Source organism: Plectropomus leopardus, chromosome 9, assembly GCF_026936395.1.
Source record: "Plectropomus leopardus strain MGB_pleo_1.0 chromosome 9, ASM2693639v1, whole genome shotgun sequence".
Taxonomy (NCBI): domain Eukaryota; kingdom Metazoa; phylum Chordata; class Actinopteri; order Perciformes; family Serranidae; genus Plectropomus; species Plectropomus leopardus.
Genome location: NC_142184.1, coordinates 8,235,401 through 8,254,599, shown reverse-complemented (window position 1 = coordinate 8,254,599; position 19,199 = coordinate 8,235,401). Strand labels below are relative to the sequence as shown.

General features: G+C 38.1%; 1 protein-coding gene across 1 annotated transcript; it reads left to right on the top strand.

Moving 5' to 3' along the window:
• Positions 1 to 9,681: 9,681 nt before the first annotated feature.
• Positions 9,682 to 13,085, top strand: tcf15 (transcription factor 15). The gene is made up of 2 exons (XM_042492303.2): positions 9,682 to 10,158; positions 10,882 to 13,085. Exons 1-2 carry the CDS (start codon positions 9,682 to 9,684, stop codon positions 10,942 to 10,944), a joined length of 540 nt encoding a protein of 179 aa, XP_042348237.1. The 3' UTR covers positions 10,945 to 13,085.
• Positions 13,086 to 19,199: the final 6,114 nt, after the last annotated feature.

The window sequence follows — 19,199 nt, the reverse complement described above, 5'->3', positions numbered from 1 at the left end:
ATTGACTCTTAACCATGACTCAAAGGAAAAAGATAAAATCGATGCTCAAAAAGCATGATAAAATAATGTCATCATGGTTTTATCTACATGGAAGAACAGTTTTCTCACACAGTGTAGTCGCTGATGCCCCTTTTTACACACAGCTGCACAATTTTCTTCAAAGTTCAGTTTTGATTGCTATGATGAATAATGCTGACGTACATGTTTGTTGTTAATTTCGACCTTGAGACTGTTTCTCTCGCCTCTCAGTCTTGGAGGAAGGAACTGCAGGTTTGCAGAATAATGTAGGTAACCTATACATCATAGGTCGCTGCACAGAGACGAGGTCCTTCTGACATCAGCGCCTTCACAATGCGAGCCCAGAGCTGCTTGATGGTCTCCCTTTGTGGCCATCGAGGAAATGAAGGGAGACCTGAGGGCAGCTTTTACCGACCGGCCCTAAAGGACTCTAAATTTCAACTCTAAATCGTCGCGTGTGAGAAGACTTCCTGTGGCTCGCTCACTGTCTGGAAGTAACTATATCCTCAAAGGCTTTTTGACACGCAACACCGGTATGAAAAAATATATTGCACCTGTTGCTTTGGGGAGCGGTTTCCATGGGTGGTTCTGTATGTTTTATCTTTGAGGATTTAAACAGATCAAGGGGGTTTAAGGGGCTAAGAAGAGGAAGTGTTTTTGTGGCCGACAATTCTTATCGTGTACGTTTTTTCCCGTTCGTGTTGTATTGTTCAGCAGGGACTGAACTAATGAATTTGTGACTTTGCATGAGATTTGGTGATGCCCTTTTAAAGCACTAAGGGTTTGATTTTCTCTGCTCAGTGTAGTTTATCTCACTGCAAAACAAAAAATATATTTTTAATTGCTGTAACCAAGAACGATATGGCTGATGAAAGAAGAAGATAAAACAAAGTTGACTGATGTCAAATTATGTGCAAAATGATTTGACTGATGTGCAAAAGGTTAAAACGGTTCTTCCAAAACCTTTACCTTTTTTTCTTGGTATTTTGAAGGCCCTCTGGTGGCTGTGAGGGAGTAACTTAATTTGGGCACGATGTGAACAAGACATCATTGTAAAGGATTTTGTATTTCTAAGCAGCCGGGAGACATGGCTAACCTTCAGCTTAAAATGGTTTTAAATGATGAAAAGCTGTAAAACAGGATAGCTTCTTGAAACTAGTAATAGTACAAAATAGATGCTGCTCTTTATTAGAAGGGATGAACAAATCTAGAGAAAGCTGGAAGGAAACAAGGGACGCGTCTTGTGTTTAAATGCCTTTATTAAATAAAAGTACGGATGCACCGATTGACAAATTCTGGGCTGATACCAATACTTTATATAACAATCAGCTGATAAAACTAATTGATTTATTTATTTTTTTCCGTAGTTTTTTTGTTGTCATTTATCTCCCCATTGTGCCAGGAAAAACAAAGATATCATCATTATAAAAATTTAACATAACTGTCTTAAAGTCATGTAGTCCTTCATTGTTCGACCATTGAATATTCTTAAGAATTCAATCATACATATTTGTTTATCCGCCCATCGATGATGACAGCCAACAAGGCGAATGACGTCCAATACCGATGTGCAGCCGATAAATCAGTGAATTCCTGCTTTTGTCATAGTTGCCTAAACTAGATCATACATTCAAATGGAAGTACATGAGATGGATACTGCACAAAAAATCCGGCTCCTCTTTCCTCTCCTTGTGCTTCTAATGGTGTTTGCTAGAATCCACCATGACTTACTTTTGAAATCCAGCCAATTTTTTATACCTACAAAGTGTCTCCTGTACATATCCGCACCATACAGTGTAGGACAATCTAAAAGGATTAACTGCTCTATTAGTTTTTACTGTTACCAGGTTGAAATAAAGCGGGGTGCTTTAAAATACATGAATCCTCCAGTTATTTAAAATCTCTTTAAAATTTTACAAGCCTGCTCTTTCATTCTTCTTTATTATGGCACATTTCTCTCGGGATTTATAATAGTTTTAAAGGTGATAAACATTGATAGAAAGAGCTTTCCTCTCTGTCCTCTAATCACTGCTGAGTCTGTGAAGTGATTCATTGGCAGAATAAGACAAGACCTTATTAATTTGGTTGTGCAGAATCTGTCTCCATTTAAAACACAGCTAAAACAATGATCTCTGGTTAGCCAGATCAGCCATTTGTTCCACTTTAAGGAGACATTACAACCAAATCCTCTTGAAAGAGTCGAGGTGTTTGAGTCGTTGATGACTTCTCACAGCTTCCTATCTGGAATTCCCTCCGACTACTGGTGGCTGCCGGCGTGTAATTTGGGCCAGGTTTGCAATGCATGGACCCTCTGACCTCACCTCTATGTGCTCTGTGCAGTGCTGGAGGAAGTATTCAGATAATGTATTTAGGTAAAAGTACTACAAACACTACACTGTAAAAAAGTACTCCAAGTCCTGCATCAAGTAATTTTGTACTTGTGATGTAATGTACTTAAAGTATTGAAAGTGAAACTACTCAATGCAGAAACATTTCCCCTGTGACTGCTATGTCATTGTATGTGATTGGATTATTATGACTCATGTATTACTGTAAAAGCAGGACAGCACTGTTAGAGGCTTCCTGAATTATTTTGTATCTGACTGCGGGTAAAGAATATTTTAATCAATTGTTTAGTTTGTAAAAGTTTAGAAAATAGTTAGAAATGCCTCCACAGTCGCCCTGACAGTAACACCTTCATACCTTCAACATTTCAAAATCTTTAAAAAAATAAATTGAAATAATTAAAATGAAAAGCAACAAATCATTACGTTTGTGAAGATGGTGACTGGGGGTCTTTAAAAAGTCTTACTATTATATTTACTAACAAAAGGCCTTAAAAAGTATTAAACTGTCTTAAATTTAGATTGGATCGGTATTAAATGTTTTTTGTTATGTCACTGTGAGAATTTACAGTGTTGACGCTACAAGAAACATCATTATAACAGTAGGGAAAACACTATTTGATGGGAGAACAGACTTCGACACAACATTTTAATGTACGTAATGCCCCTATTCTTGTCCCCTCTAAACATTTAGATCACGCAATGACTCCGCATAATTAAACTTAATTTATCTTTGCTTACTTCTCTGCACACAGAGGAGAAAGCACAGAGAGTATTGCAGAGTATATTTTCACTTTTGGTGTATACTTCCATCAAAAAGTGGAATTAAAATGGTCTTTAAAAATGTTTCATTTTACTTGATGAAGTTAAATGTGAAGTTAAATGACACCCTGATGAAATATGACTTATCAGCTATCAAAATAGTTGCCAATTTTCTGTCAGTTGATTAATCTTTAAAGATGTACCTATGCATTTTTATTTATTTTGTATCAAAAATCTTAATTTGTAAATTAACTAAAGCTGACAAATAATTTTAATGGAGAAAAGATAGTTTATTTGCCTCCTAAATGTAGTGGAGTGGACGTTTAAAGTGACAGGTACCTCAAATTTGCACTTAATTTCAGTGTTTGAATAAATGTACTTTGTTGCATCTCACCACTGTGTGATACATTTAGCCCAAACTGTGTCTCTATGTAACTTAGTGAAAGCAAACATGAGGTGAAATTGGATTGGTTGGATTTCAGGCGTCAGACTCAGAGTGAATGTATTCAACCTGACAGGGCTGCACTATAAACGGATCAGTCGACTCATTAGAAGGCATCATCTCTGGTCAAATGTATTATCATGCACTTCACATCAGCTTTGTCCTCCAACAGCACTGTTGACTTCAGCTGGAGGTGTAAGCCCAAAGTCCCAACATCAAACATCTGAGTCACCATGCAGCAGAACAGCAAGACAAACCAACACAGCCTTAGCCTTAACCCTTTGAAACCTGATTAAATTACCTGAAAATAAGCAATAAATAAAAACAACAAAATGACTCGAAAAATGTATTTTTATATATTTTATTGTTTTCTGTAACATAATTTATAAACATAATTTTATTTCAATTATAACTATAGTTTTCTGGGCAATTTTTCTATTTTGGGATTATTTTTGAATAATCCTCCATTCTAACAAATTTTAGGTAATTTTAAAAACTAATTTCTTGCAATTTGTGGGACATTTCTTGCCAAGCTGGTAATTGCCTCAGCTTTCAAAGGGTCAAATAGCTTTTGAAAAAAACTGATGTTGATCCAGGTTTCAAAGGGTTAACACCAACTTTCTCTTTAACACCTGACCATAACCAGCTCAAAGAGAAAGGTGAGACAGACTGCCCAAATCCCATGACAAGACAAAAACTTACATTGTGTCCATCTGTCAGTACTCACCAGCCTGTTGTTTTTTCTCAGCCCCTTTGTTTCTACTAAAGATAAAACTCTGTGCCCTGACTTTATAATTTAAATTTAAAAAAAGCTGCATAAGTTCCTAAAATAGGTGGGCACCGTGGTGTCTTGGGAATGGTGCTCAAACAGGAGTAAATAGTGTATTTGTAGGGGACTATTAACATGTCACACAGTGCAACGCTGTGGCTCACTGATGTGTTTTTAATAGTTTTTCGACGACAATAGAGCTCAGAGGAATAAACTACATCCTGCTTTGGCTACACGGGCAATAGTTGTTAGTAGGATCAATTTGTGGCTGCTTTCCAGCTTGTAATGGGGTTGTTAGACAAGAAGAAAAATCTAGAATATCCCCAGACTCGGTGTAAGGGAAGGCATTAATCATGTAACAGTGTTTTTGACCGTGATAATTTTACTTGTACTTAATTAAAGGAGCTAAGTACTTATGGATGATTGGAATTTCATTTGTTTTCAAATTGGACAAATAAAACTCTGACCTGATGATGGTGCTTGGTTTCATTTATCTGGTCGGTGTTGAGACTTTCAACTTAAGTCAGTGTCATGATCTTAGGTTTTGAGTTATATTGTGGACTTTATTTGGGGGTTTTCTGTTTGTGTTTTCCTTGTTTTTTGTTACTTACATTCTGTTTCCTGTTTTATTTTGTATAATTACTCCTCATGTGTCATGTTCGGTGTTACGTCCTGTCTTTGTGTGTTTCCCTGAATACTTTCACCTGTCTCGTTTGTCCCCCCTTGTTCGAGTCTCCCCTGCACACCTGCTCTGTTCTCGTCTTGTTGCTCCACCCTTGTTTTGCCTGCCATCCCTTCATTTGTTAGCCAATCCCTGTGTTTCCCTCCTGTTCTCCGTGTCCACCAGCTGTGTGTCGTTGTCTTGATTAGTTTCCGTTGCATATATACCTGCGTGTTTCCCTTTGATCCTTGTCAGTTTGTCTGTTATCCCTGCTGTGTTCGAGCCCTGTTATCCTCCTGGTGATCCTCTGTGTTGTTTGCACTTTTCGTCACCTGTTCTTCCGTATTTTTCTTCTTGGTTTCTGTTTCTTTTTTTTATTCGTGTTTTGTTTGTAGTTTGTGTTTTGGAATCCTGCTTGTTTTTATTTATTTATTTTTTTGGGACATTTTATCGCTGTTTAAGCTCGTTTTTGTTCGTACACCTGGCTGCTTGTTTTTGTTATGCATTTAGGTCCTCATCCTCAAACTCCCCGTGACAGTCAGAGCACCACCACAGTCATTAGGATTCATCCTCTTGGGAAAATGAATGTCTCTATCAAATTTAATTCATGCAATAGAGATTGGTATACTCTCACAAGATTAGTGAAAACTTTAACCTGCTGGTGGCACCAGAGAAAAAAAGTCAGATAATCATAAAAGTTAAAAGGATTCATCCTCTGGGGAACCTTAATAGTCAGCTAATTCTCACTCCCAACTTGTCAAATTAAGCTGCTTTTTTCAGTGATTTCTGTGTCAGATACCGACACACAGAGCCAGTTTTATATCAGCGGGCGGCAGCAGTTGTTGACACAGCTGACAACATCTCAACTTGTGAAAAACCGCTGCTTTGTCAGTGGATGTCGGTGTCACACTCCGAAGCACAAAGTCACCCTTGGTGGCAGTATGAAATATACTGACCATCAGCAGTTTGTTTCACCAGCAACGCTTTTCAACCCAAGCCCACCGTTCATTTCCCATGTAAAACCAAAAGTCATTGGAGTTATTCTGATACCAATGTAGTGTGATAGTATGCTACAGTACTGACTTACTGTATGTCACATGACATATATCAAGTTACGTTACATTAGGTTAGTAACAATCACATTCACTTCAAGCCAAACCATGATGTTTTTTAAACCTTAACAAATGCTTTTGCAACACATGTTGCTGCTCTGTCAGTCACCTTCTGCATTTACTTATGACATTTTAGGTATCCTTATGCGTCACCTGGTTGTACCCCAGGATGCTGCTGATGTTAACAAATGCACATGATGGGATGACGGAGCCTGTTACTGTTAAACAGATTCTGGACTCTCACACGAAAGTCTGTTGTTTGTGGGACCCATGCACCTCACCTCCTGCCCGCCCAATAAGCTCACTCGCATACCTTATGTCACGCTGTTACCGGCAGCGTCTTTACCTGTTGCCGTCCTTCAGTATGTCATGCGCATACAACCGATTGAATTGGCTTTTGTCACCTAAACCTGACGAAATAAACTTAAAAATGAAGTCTACGGTGTAGGTTTATTTTGAAAGACTGTGCATGTAACAACTAGAAAATGTACATTTCCTGTGAAAACTGAAGTTTATTTTGAAAAGACACAATGCGTGTGATAAGAGAAAATTGACACCACGTCCATAATCGTCCAAACTTGACACGGGAGGGCACCTAGTGCATCACATTTTGACCTTTAGGTCCACTGACAAAGCTGCGGTGTTCAATGAGTTGGGATGAGAATAATTGGAACAGCTTTACCATGACAAACAAATAGATATCGAGACATTTCACTAAAAGCCAGACATACCGATCTCATTGTGGCTCTAGAGGTAACCAGGGAATCACCAAAGTTATGACTGTTCACCCTCTTGGGAGCATGATTACTTGTACAAAATTGCAGACAGACATTTCCATGTATAAATTGGCAGAACATGCAACAGTGCAGAGACAGAAAACCTTCCTCAGACTGAGCTGCTGTTCTCAGAGATCTCTGAAGCTCAACAACACAGGACTCAGTGGGTGGCAAACCCAACATGCTGCCGCCTCATCAGCATGGATAAATGGATCTGCCTCTTCCGGATGAGCAAGAGAGCGTTTCACAGTTCCATGAAATAAGACAGTTCCTCTGAGAACGCTTCAACTTCTGTCCTCGGCCCCAAAGTCAGCACACACTCACAGATTCACATGCCCCACAAAGACACACAATGAATTCACAGTGAGTCTTAATGAGTTTTTGTAAATGTTAAAAACCGCACGGAAGCGGCCAAACGTCTGAGACTTTTAGCATGATTTAGTTTGCTGATAATTAACAGGATTTGTTAACCTCTAATGCATTTTACTGCATCATATTAGATCTCACATCAAATTAAAATCAGTTTGTGTGTCTTTCAGAGCTCATAATGTTTTTTTTTAAATTAACTTGTATGACGTTAAATCTCTGGAGAGACTACTCTTACTAATGGAAATATTCACACAGCCTTTGCTACTGCAGATTCCTGTCTGGTTCGTGTCCTTTGCGAGACCTCGGAGCTCCTCCAGCAGACAGTTTTGGTGTCTGACTGTTGATGCAGCTGAGGCACGTTGAAGTGGTTCAATGTGGCCGGAGGAGTCACTTAATGATCCATTTGCCACTGTTTTGTTTTTTTAAACTCAGGGCAGAGAGCAAATAAATCCCTGCCATTCCAGGATCATCTGCTTAGTGTTTATTTACTCACACTTTCTCCTGCTGCCTGAGCTGTGCTGCTCAGTGAAGGCCTCTTAATACGGAGACTTAACACTCACATTATTTACTCCAACTAATCCTGTTTGTCGCTGTGCTTTCGTGATACAAGGTTGAGTATTGAGCCAGACTTCCTGAAAAGATATTCAAATGAAAGAACTTCTTACATTCGACTCGATAAATTTCCATTGGAAATTTGAGATTTGGCAAGACAAACAGAATTTACATACAGTTCTCCAAACACCTGCACAATTATATGAGAAGGAAGCTGAAGTCTGCGGAGATATTAAGTTCAGTTTGGTCTCAGCTGCCTTTACCAGCCTACAAAAACAAACCTCAGTGGGTGGCAGCGCCATAAACATGTCAGACTAACACAAGATAGTAAACTGTAAAATGACTACAAAGAAAACTTTAGTCCCTAAATGCCATTAAAAGACTCTGCAGTGTTTATATTTGCATCTTGTAAATTTGTAATGATGCTCCTGGCACAGAAACATTAATTTTATAAAGAAGAGTCTTCCCTTCATCCTTTTCCTAAAGGACAGGATGAATGAAACTAAGTACAATTACTCATGTACTGTGAGAACAAGGTGCTTAAAGACTTTATCATATGAAACTGAAGAAAAAAAACACAGGTGCGTTTAAAAAAAGGGTCATGATATGAGAGAAAACAATTGCTAGAAAACAATGACCAATTTCAATCATAATGTCTTCGTCAGGGTGGAAAGTACTAAGAGTAGTCATGTACTGTATTTAAGTACACATTTGAGGTATTTGTACTCAAGTACTTCTTTTTATGCCATTTTATACTCCTACTTCACTACATTTCAGAGGGAAATATTGTACTTTTTACGACACTGCGATTACTGACACATTTTTTTCATGTCTTATTGTTTTACTCCAATACTTTTATTTTTACAGATATAGTCACAAGTTACATTGCTGATCAAAAATACAGAAATCATTTGAATGGCTTTATGAAAAAAGATTACATTATGATAGACTAAAATAGCATTATATTCCAAAAAGAAGTTTTAAAATAAGATTCACCTTGAACAGTGACAGCACAGAGATTGTACTTATATTGATGCATGAGTAATAATACTATAATATTTGATAATTCTCTACTCAGTGGGGTTTTCTGCATAATGAGTACTTTTACTTTTAATATATTTCCTTTTTTTCAAGTATAATTGTTGTTGTAGTGGATGTATCTTTATAAGCCTCTTCTGCACAATAGTGAAACATTTTAAATTCTTATTTTCTTTCATGTACACATGCAAATAAACCAAACTTCTTAAGTAAGATTTTTAATGCTAAACTTTGACTTTTAATTGAGCATTTTTACTATGTTGTATTGCTAACCTTATCTCACTATTTTTTTCCACCAATACAGGTAAAACTGACTGCTATATTATGTCTTGCAGTACTGTGGTCTGTAATCATGGCAGTATTTTTCTGCTTAAAACTGTTTAAAAAATGTACATTGTGGTAAATTATGACAACAAAATTGCACAAAAAAAGTTTAATATAATATTTTTGCATGTAGCTACAGCTTCTATCACTTGGTCTCTAAACGTGTTGCTGTAACATTCTTGTACAATTATTGTGCATTTGTTATTTAAAAGACTTTGACATGTTTATGATGAGTTATCGTTAAAGTCTCTCCACTGGAGAGGTTACTGTAACTCTGTGTGCTGCTGGCAGCTCCTCCCATCCCGCTATAAGAGCCCAGCTGACCAGGTAGTCAGCGTCCATCCCTAAAATAGGCCAGTCGAAACTGACTTTATGAAAAGTCGGTCAGCTTTGTTAAAAACGTATGTTTCTTCACAGGTGGCTTCATGCAGCCTTGTGTGCCATATTGAGATGTAGGATTGCTCCCCGAGTTTGTTTTCGGTCTCATTTATCAGAGGATTTGGAGCCTTAAAGATGACTTTCGCCATGCTGCGGCCTGTGGCGACACACTTGATCTACTCAGACTTCACTATCACATCCGAGGATGATGAAAACCGCAGCGAAAGCGACGGCAGCTCGGAGCAGAGCTACTGTGGCTCCACCGAAAAACGACGAAGGATCTCGCGCAAACTAGAAGGAGAGTCCGCGGTGGTGGTGAAACAGAGGAGCGCAGCTAACGCCAGGGAGAGAGGAAGGACCCAGAGCGTCAACACCGCCTTCACAGCTCTCCGGACTCTCATACCCACCGAGCCAGTGGACAGAAAGCTCTCCAAGATTGAAACTCTTCGACTTGCATCTAGCTACATTTCCCATCTGGCCAACGTGCTTCTGCTGGGAGACGGCGGCGCTGATGGACAGCCCTGCCTCGGCGCGGTTCATGCGCAAGGAGAGAGCGGGGCGCAGCAGCCACGGACCATCTGCACCTTCTGTTTGAGCAACCAGAGAAAAGGGGTAAACGCTGTTTTACTGTATAATCGCATTCTTAAACTCCAGTGCAGTTTAAATACAACTGATGTGTTAAGCAAGCGAATTATATCAAAGTGGCAGGATAGCATGAATGCAAAGCCTTTATATGTGCGTATGTTTTTGTCTTGAGCATGCTTTTTTTGAGCTTTCCTCTAATGCAACATCTGTTTATCTTTCAGTCGTAACCACTTTAGAATAACTCCATTATTCTGTCTCGGAGTATGTGCGTAAAATGCACTTTTACGCACGGCACGTCTTGGCGCTCGCTGTAAATTCCACGCACAGCCACAGATGTTTTTTATTTTTTATTTTTTGTATTTTATTTTTCTGTGGGAACTTAACCATAGTGCAACACTAAATGTGAAATACAACCTAAAATATTCTTCTTGCTTTTGGAAATCAGTGTTACATCAAACTGTGAAACTGAAAAAAATAGTTATTGATTTTTTAGAAAATAAACATTAATGATGTCATCAGTGGAGCACCAGCAAACCTGTACTGAATATTGGGGCTCTGTGGTGTTAGTAGCATTTCCTTTAAATGTTTGTATATATTGGGGTTTTTTTGTATATTGTTTGTACCCAAATATTTTATTTGTTCATGTATTCTAACTCAAGTCTTTATTTCCCTAAAAAATGCAATGACCTTTGGTACAGTGACATTAATTATTGTTGAATTATATGACTGAGACATTTCTTTTTTTCCCAGATAAAGGATGGCAAAGACTGTTTCAAAATGCGAGGGCTGGGTCCACTGCGAATGAGACGCTGACTGAAGACCAGTGAATGATTAGCAACCTGAAAATCCTCAAAGACTTTCTCAGGGAAGAGTCAAAGCTGGTGTTACATATCACACACACACACACACACACACACACACACATACACACACACATGCTGGATCAAATGATGGAACCAAAGAAGAGACTATTTATACTTGACTGAAAAAATTTAAAGCATAAGCCTTTCAAAGATGCGGTGCATTTGTTTGAAACTTATGAGTTTTTGTCCTTTTTTTTTATTACCCCGGAAGGTTTAAATAAAATATATTTTATCAAAACAAATGCAGTTATTTTCCTGATTCTCAGGTTTGTCCTGTGACAAGAAGAAAAAAGCTGTCAAACTGAATGAAGTCATTCATGTCAAAATATTTTTCAGATTGTGGTTATGACTGGGACACTGATGTAAAACTAAATATATGAAGATTTTAGAAATTGACAAATGCAAAAATAGAAAATGTTTATTTTTGGGACAGACAGTCTTTTGGGATTTTCTCTGTTTGAGGCTTGGTGACAAAAAGGTGACAAGTTTAGAAAAAATGTTGCTCTTGTTAAATAACAAGAAGCTTAACTACAGTTTAGAAAATTACATAAATGACAAAATTGACCAACTCAATTTTTAAAAAGAAATGTTATTTATTTGACGCCTAAATGCTCAATTTTAAGAAAACACATTTATCTTCAGCTCCATTTGCAGTATTTTCTTAATGTCATACTTAGTGGTATAAAATGTCTTTATGGAAAGATGTCTCTCACACTCACTCACACTCACTTTTCCAGTGTTTCCAATAACGTTGCCAAGACGTTGTTTATGAAGCCCGCGGAGCCTCAGCATAGGTTCAAGGTTTCTGGTGTCAGTGACTGGTGTATTTTTTCCACATCTCACGATTGGTGTTTTTTTGAAGTCTGTTATCGATTAGTCACGGCAAATAGTAGCCCACACTCAGCTCGGAGCCCCCAACACAGCTGTTGGTATGTCAGAGGGATAAATCACTGCTGTGGGCCCAGTGGACGGGGAGAGATGGGGTGAGAGGTCGGAGGTCACGGTGGAGCGCAGAAGTGAAACCCTGCTGACGAGTAATCATGTAGAATGACGCAAATATAACATTGATCCTGAGCACAACTTCCTGTTATGTTATTTTTTATCAGCAGATTAGTGTCAGCAGATTCACCCTGAACGTGACACAAAATATTTATGTTTTATTTATTTTTTTATAGTCGGCTGCTAAAATTTTTTAATTGAACATCTCTGCATATAACTGATATGTTTTAACATTTTATATGTTAAATTTGTACATTTCATATGTAGCAGATACATTGAAACTTAAAGCTTCTTTGTGTTTGATCTGTATGCTGTAACAAAGCTGTTGAGGCTATTTTCATTATCGACTCATTTGCCAATAATTTTAGGATTAATCGATTGTTTAATCTATAAAATGTTTTAGAAAATTAAGAAAAATTCCCATCACAATTTCCCAGAATGTTAAGGGACATCTTTAATTAGCTTCTTCTTTAGAGTGTAGGACTCATTCACTGCACTGTTATTTTTTTACAGGATTTTACAGGATGTAACTAAAATATTTAACAATAAATTACTGTAACAAAAAAATAATAAATAAAAAATACAGTAACATACCGTACACTAAGTGTACAGACAAACATTTTACAGTTCATCATAAATGCAAATTCTTACATTTTAGAAGCTGGAACCAGCAAATATTTGCTATTTTTGCTTAAAAAATGACTGAACAAGGAATTCCTTATCAAAATAGTTGGTGATTAATTTTCTGTTGATTGACTAATCAATTAATCAACGTACTGTTGCTGCTCTAGCTGTGGTTAACATGTGGTTAGGTTTAAGTAGCCGACAAAACCCATATGGTTATGGGTAGGAAAAGATCATGTTTTGGCTTTAAATACCCAGTTTGGTCGGCACAAACAAGTCTGAAAATGTCTCACTGTTTTGTTTAAAATACCTGATTTGACAGCACAAACATGGCTGGAAATGATCTGATCTGTAGTTGAAAAAATACCTGGTGTGGTCAGCAGAAAAACAGCTAAAAATGTCATTTGAATGTTGTTTTGAATGTTTTATTAAAAAATACCTGCCTTTGTTGGTCTTGATCTGTGGTCTGCTGCTGTCTGTTGTCAGAGCCACATAACTTTACAGATGACGTGTATATGAAATGATATTGCATTTACGTAGAAGCTGGTGACTTTAACCAACTCATCCTACAACTCCAAAAATGTAGCAGAATCAAGGACAAATTTTAATTTCATTTTCTAAAGTTCATTTTAAAAAATGGGTAATAAATCTACCTTGTACCTTATATAAAGCTTACAAGTGTTCCACATTAGTGGTTTGCAGAAACGTAAAATGCCAACATTTTATTCTGGCGACTCTTCAGTGGGAAACATTTCACTAAGAAACCTGGAGCGAAACCAGCCCAGTCTCTGTGGACTTCTCTCTGTCTTCTTCAGTTTGAAAAAGACACTGCGGTGATCGGTCCAACAGGCGGATTGCGGCTCAGACACACAGACAGCTGAGCCCAAGTTCCTGTCTGGCATCGCTTTGAATCAGACTGCAAACTCAGTCCTCAAAATGACAGAGGGAGGCTCCCCGGTGACTCAGGAGGCTGTATGGAAAGTGAATTTTAAGGCAGTTAAAGGTGCATGCTGGGGGTCCGGGCTCCCCTCCACCTCCTCCCCCACCTTCCCTGTCAGGCTAATTGGAATTTGCTGTGCTAAGTTCTCCATGCTCAGGGCCCCGGGGCCTCCTCAAATGGCTCCCCGAGGCTCCCCCCGGCAGGAAGATGTCACGGAGGCACAGGAAGGGAAAACAACGCACAGCCGACCCCTCTGAGGAACTCTCTGTGCGGCGGGCTTTGGGTCAGTGCCAGTCTTGACTTCATCCGGCGCTGGGACCCAGATGTACATCTCTCTGGTGGTGCTTTTCAGCAGGAGCGGACCAAATAGTGAGTTTTCAACCAATTCGGAAGTAGACAGGGTTTTTTTGCAGAGGATGACAGGTAACAAATTGATGGCGGAGAGCATCAGAGGAGAGGAGGGAGAAATAAGGTCAGCGAGGATCTGTTTAACATGTCTGACAGGCGAGGATCCACCTGGGGACCGCTGCTAAAGGTTTACTACTTCGCTTTGGTGAGTTTTTCCTCTTCCTCGGACGCTCGCATCTCTTAATCCCTGAAGAGATTTTGTGCAGGAAGAATTTCAGCGGAGATGAAATGAAGCTAGACGGCAGTTCCTCCTCCTGCTGCCAGTTTTATGACCTGAGATGAAAAATGACCTTGACAGTCGGAAAGATAGAAAACAACAAGAACCAAACACTTGTTACTTGTCTTCAGTTGTCTTTTTCTGTGATATTATGTCATGTCTTTGGAGGCTAAAGCCTGAACTCAACATTATGTAAATAAACTTAAAGAACAGAGACAAAAAAGAGAGGTAGAGAGATGCTTTATGCTTCCATCTGTCCTCCCGTCCCGCACAATAAAAGTCTCTGCATGGGTTATAAATATAGCTCCAGTGCAATACTGGTTTACTCAGTACTAATCCGTTGTTTTTACCCAGTGTTATTTTTTAATATTAATGCTGATTTTTATTTACCAAGCCTAAAATATATTTTTTAAAATATGGTTAGTTTGACTTTGACAAGTTTAACCTTTAAAATGCAGTTAGACTTACTGTTATTTATTTTAAAAAAAGATGTACAAGTGAGATTAAAACTGCAAAGGATACACCTACATAGTAACAATCTAAATCTAGCAAGTAGTATACAAGTTTCAAAACTTGGATTTCCATTGAAAAACTACAAGTTGGAAATGTTCTATTATTATATATTTTTAGGAATCTTACGCAATAGTATAAAATATACTTCCACTTCACTACATTTCTAAATTCAGTAAGTACATTCAGCAAGTAATACAGGGCTTTTACATTGTTGTATTGGTACTTTTACTTAACACATTTATACCTAAGCTTATTGGTTTGATTTTCATTAAAATCACGAGGCAAATGCAACAAGAAAGTTAACAAGACATGGCTTAATAATCGGTAAGAAATTGATTTGGAAAAAAAATGATAAGAAATTTACCAGAAAATGAGCACAAAAAAGTAAAAATGATTTGAAAAAAACCCCAAAAAACAAATAAGAAAATGAGTTTAAAAAACATGATAAAAAAATAACCAAAATGTGTATACAGTTTTGTTCTGTGCGATTACTTTAAATATTTAATCTTAATAACTCTAAATATAGTTTTATGATTTTTATGATTTTTCCCTTTAATGGATGATTTTCTTACAAACCTCACCCCTTTTTAAACACTAATTTTCAGGTTATTTTATTGTCACCTTTTACTTATTTCTTACAGTTTGCTGGACTTTGCTTTCCATGTTGCTCATTGCCTTTTTTTCTCAGTGTTTGAGAGAAATCAAACTGTATTGCTCAGGTTTCAAAGGGTTAAGTAAAAGATCTCAAAAGGTCTGTTGACAACATTTAGAGCATTAATATAGCAGCAAACAACTATTTAATATATAAAGATACAGTGGCGTGATGGCGTCCCGAGCCGAGAATGTTGTGACACTCTGACATCTGTGTGTGTTGTAATACGAGCTTCTCTGTGGTTTGTTGTGGCAAACTGGTCCAGTGGCACATTTATGTTGGTTCATGTGCATTTCGTAGTGGGTAGCTCATACTGCCGCTTTACGCTGCGCTCATGAGACAGTTACCGCTGATAATGGATCGGTGTCACCACAGAAGCATAGTGCCCACCCTCTATATATGCCCTGGTTAACAGGGTTAGCTCTGTCAGCACTGTTTCTTTTATTTAACACTGTTTATGGAGTTCAGTATGGCTCAGCCACCTCCATGTTGAGAACCCTGTGCAGACAATGCATGATATTGACATGTACATGTACCAACTACTTAAGTTGTTTAGTTATTAGATTACTACTAGATTACTAGATTACTACTACCTCACTGTCATGTATTTATTATCACTGTTGCTTTTTAACTGCACTCTTATTTATTAATTTGTTAATGACTGTTGTCTTTTAAATTGCACTATTTTACTACTTGGCGCTTTACTATTTTATGTTTTGCACCAGACTGAGTTGCTGTCGATAATTTTGTTGTATGTTTACGTATAATGACAATAAAGTCTGATTGATTAAGGGGCTGGAGTAGATTATAACTGTTTGAAGTCTTACTGTATTTTTGTTTGGGTAAATACCCCAACAGTAATATAAAAAAAACCACTAACACTGCTTTTAGTGAGTGGGGATTTAATGCTGAAAATAAACCAGGGAATATTTTATGATGGTTTTCAGAAAATATGTGTGTTCAGGATTTAGATGCAAGATGGCTGAACCGCAACAACAATGTTCAGTATAGTTTAATTGTACAATAAAGTTCACTTTAGAGTAAACCTAAAACAATATGTGTGTGTTTATGATCGTCTTCTTTATGTTGCCATTTGAGATCCTCACTGCTTTATTGTACATTACAGATTGCGTTTTAGTGTTTTCAGAGAGTTATTTGTGCATAAATGTCGAAGAAACCGACATAATGTAACATCTCAGCCCGCTGATGCTGACTGACTAACTGTTATTGATCCAAACAAACAGAAGAGGAAACATTTAGGGAACACTCCTGTTGAGCAACATCTTCATGAAAACAGATTAAACACAAATCACTGCTCTGACTGCTCAAACGTGTTCCTGACTTTACCTCTGCAAAACAACAAAAAAAAGCTGAAATAGATGATCCAGAAACGGGAAGGATGTAAAGCGTTTTTTCAGCATCATCTGGGAGCGCAGTCCTGATTCCCAGATGGGTGCTTACCATCAGCATTTTGTAGTCTTGCCAGAGAGCTCTTGTTAGAAACAAACCTGCACATGGTAATATTTTTAATAGCTCCTGCTCTCACAGTCTGTTTCAGCATGTTTCAAACGCTCGCTGGCTGGGGAGATGGCCCCTCACTCCACCTGCATGTCAAAGATATTAATGGTTCTGAGTCACTTTGTGGCTCAAGACTCAGATATACCTCGCTTCCGATTTTACTGAACATGACCGGTTTTCCCAAACGGAGGAGGAGGATGTCTGCCCGACAGTCAGCTGAGCCTCTGAGGGGGGAGAAAAGCCTGTCTGAGGAGGAGGTTTGTCTCCTCAAACATACAAGAACAATTGTTTTCATGTGCCAGAGAGTTTGGCAAGGCCTCCTTCAGACAGAGGGAGGATGATGGAGGGCTGAGCAGTGGATAGGATGGGCGGGTGTGGGGAGCTGGTAAGAGGAAATCCCAGAGAAGAAATTAGGGAACAATACAGCTCGTCGTTACACGGCTCTGTTCTGCTGCAGGCTCGGACAATCAACCTCCAGCACTCAGCAGCCTGCCAAAGCCCAGAGGCAGAGGGAGAATCCAGTAATACTGAATGAAAGGGTTTTTTTTTTTTTTTTTGCTTCCTCAAACAAACAATTGAACAGGCGGTTTGATGCAGCTCTGCAGCTTCACAAAGACAGGAATCATTTCAGAAAGTTACAGTTGTATTAGCGCACTGTAAAATCTGGCAAGTTGATGTTAGTTAAAATAATCTTGGAGCCCCACTGACTTGAAAAAGGGAAGTAAAGATAACTACAAATCTTAATTAATGGTAACTTTAGATCTTCATGTCAGGATTACTTGAAATTTAGCTGTAATTACTAAATTTGATGAAGTTGTTGCAACTTAAAAGTGAAAACTTAAAAGCAACTGACTTAACTTGCTCATGACAGAGAGGATTTTGCCAGTGATGAAATTAGGAGATCTGCAAGTTCTGGTTTGTAACTATGTATAAGAAAACACAAATATGGCTGGTCAGAATACATACATATATATATATATATATAGCTATATAGAAAACTTGGTGTACTGAAGTTGCTAAAACTTAGAAAGACTGTTTTTTTTAGATATAGATAGATATAATTAGATATAAAGTAAACATAAATTTTGTAAAAAGTTGTAATGTGCTTACGATTTTCAAGGCATTTGGTACAGAAACGTATCATCCAGATCAAACGGGAGAAATCAATCATATGGAGCTCTTTAAAGTGTGTGTTAATTCAATTTTAAAAAGGAATATCAATTTACCAATATATTAGACTTTCTTTAGGTTGTCTTTCTTTGCAGAGTTTTCATTTTAAGTGTGTTTTCCAGTGTTTCTGTCGTTTTTTTTAAACGTAGCCTACAAAAAATTAAATAGTGTAAACAAAGACTAGTCTTGCTTGATGTACATATTAATGTGATGTAAAAAGTAATTATTTTAAAAAGTAGATCTGGCAGAGTATTGTACAGTACAAGTTTTAATTGTCTAATTGTGTTTTTATTGTGTTTATGCTTTTTGTTTTTATGCTTCCTTGCAATTTCCTCTTGTAGGACAATAAAATTCTATATCAAGTGAACTGTATGAATGTTTTGTTTTGGTTTCAGTTTAAAGTTTTGATGTTAAATTAAAAAAAAAATTAAAAAATTGCTATAATTAGCCCATCTCAAAGTATCACCTATCAGCCTCTCCTGCACTGAAACATGGGTCCTGTTATGGTCCATCAAAGAGCCATATATCTGTCAGACCCCAGTAAACATGCACACAGTCTTCATGGGAAAGTCTCTGTGTACAGGACCTGTGGGAGGGACGGCGGAACCATTGGGACATTTCATTTCAGCAAACAGAGGATTTCCTCAATCAGAGGCTGAAGAGTGTGCAGTGAACAACCTCGCTGACAGAAACATGGAGCCCTACGCCAGCAGCTGGGCGTGCTAACAACCTCAGGGATTCACTGTGGCGTGCAACACCCTTTAACTGCAGCACAGAGAGCCCGAATCAAACACATACGTGCACACATTACACGTGCACTCACTCACATTTGCACCAGCAATTAAACCTTCAGAGAGTCCCAGCTTTGATGAGTCTTGTGAACTTCCTTTGAGTTTCCTTACAGCACATAGTTTGTATAACTGCTCAGCTCCCTTGTGCTTGATTAAGATGTTTTCATAAATGCAGCACAAAACATCTGCAACAAGAAAATGTGTTGTGTCATGTTTTTGCACGCCTCAAGCTGAGATTATTCCCTGTCATAAATCTTAAACTGCTCACAGCTGCAGTTGTCCAATAGGAAGCGGCCGAAAACTCCTCATTTCCACTGATGTTCAGAGTTGACATCAGTAAATTTCTGCGTCCCTGCGCTCGCCATGCCAGCTG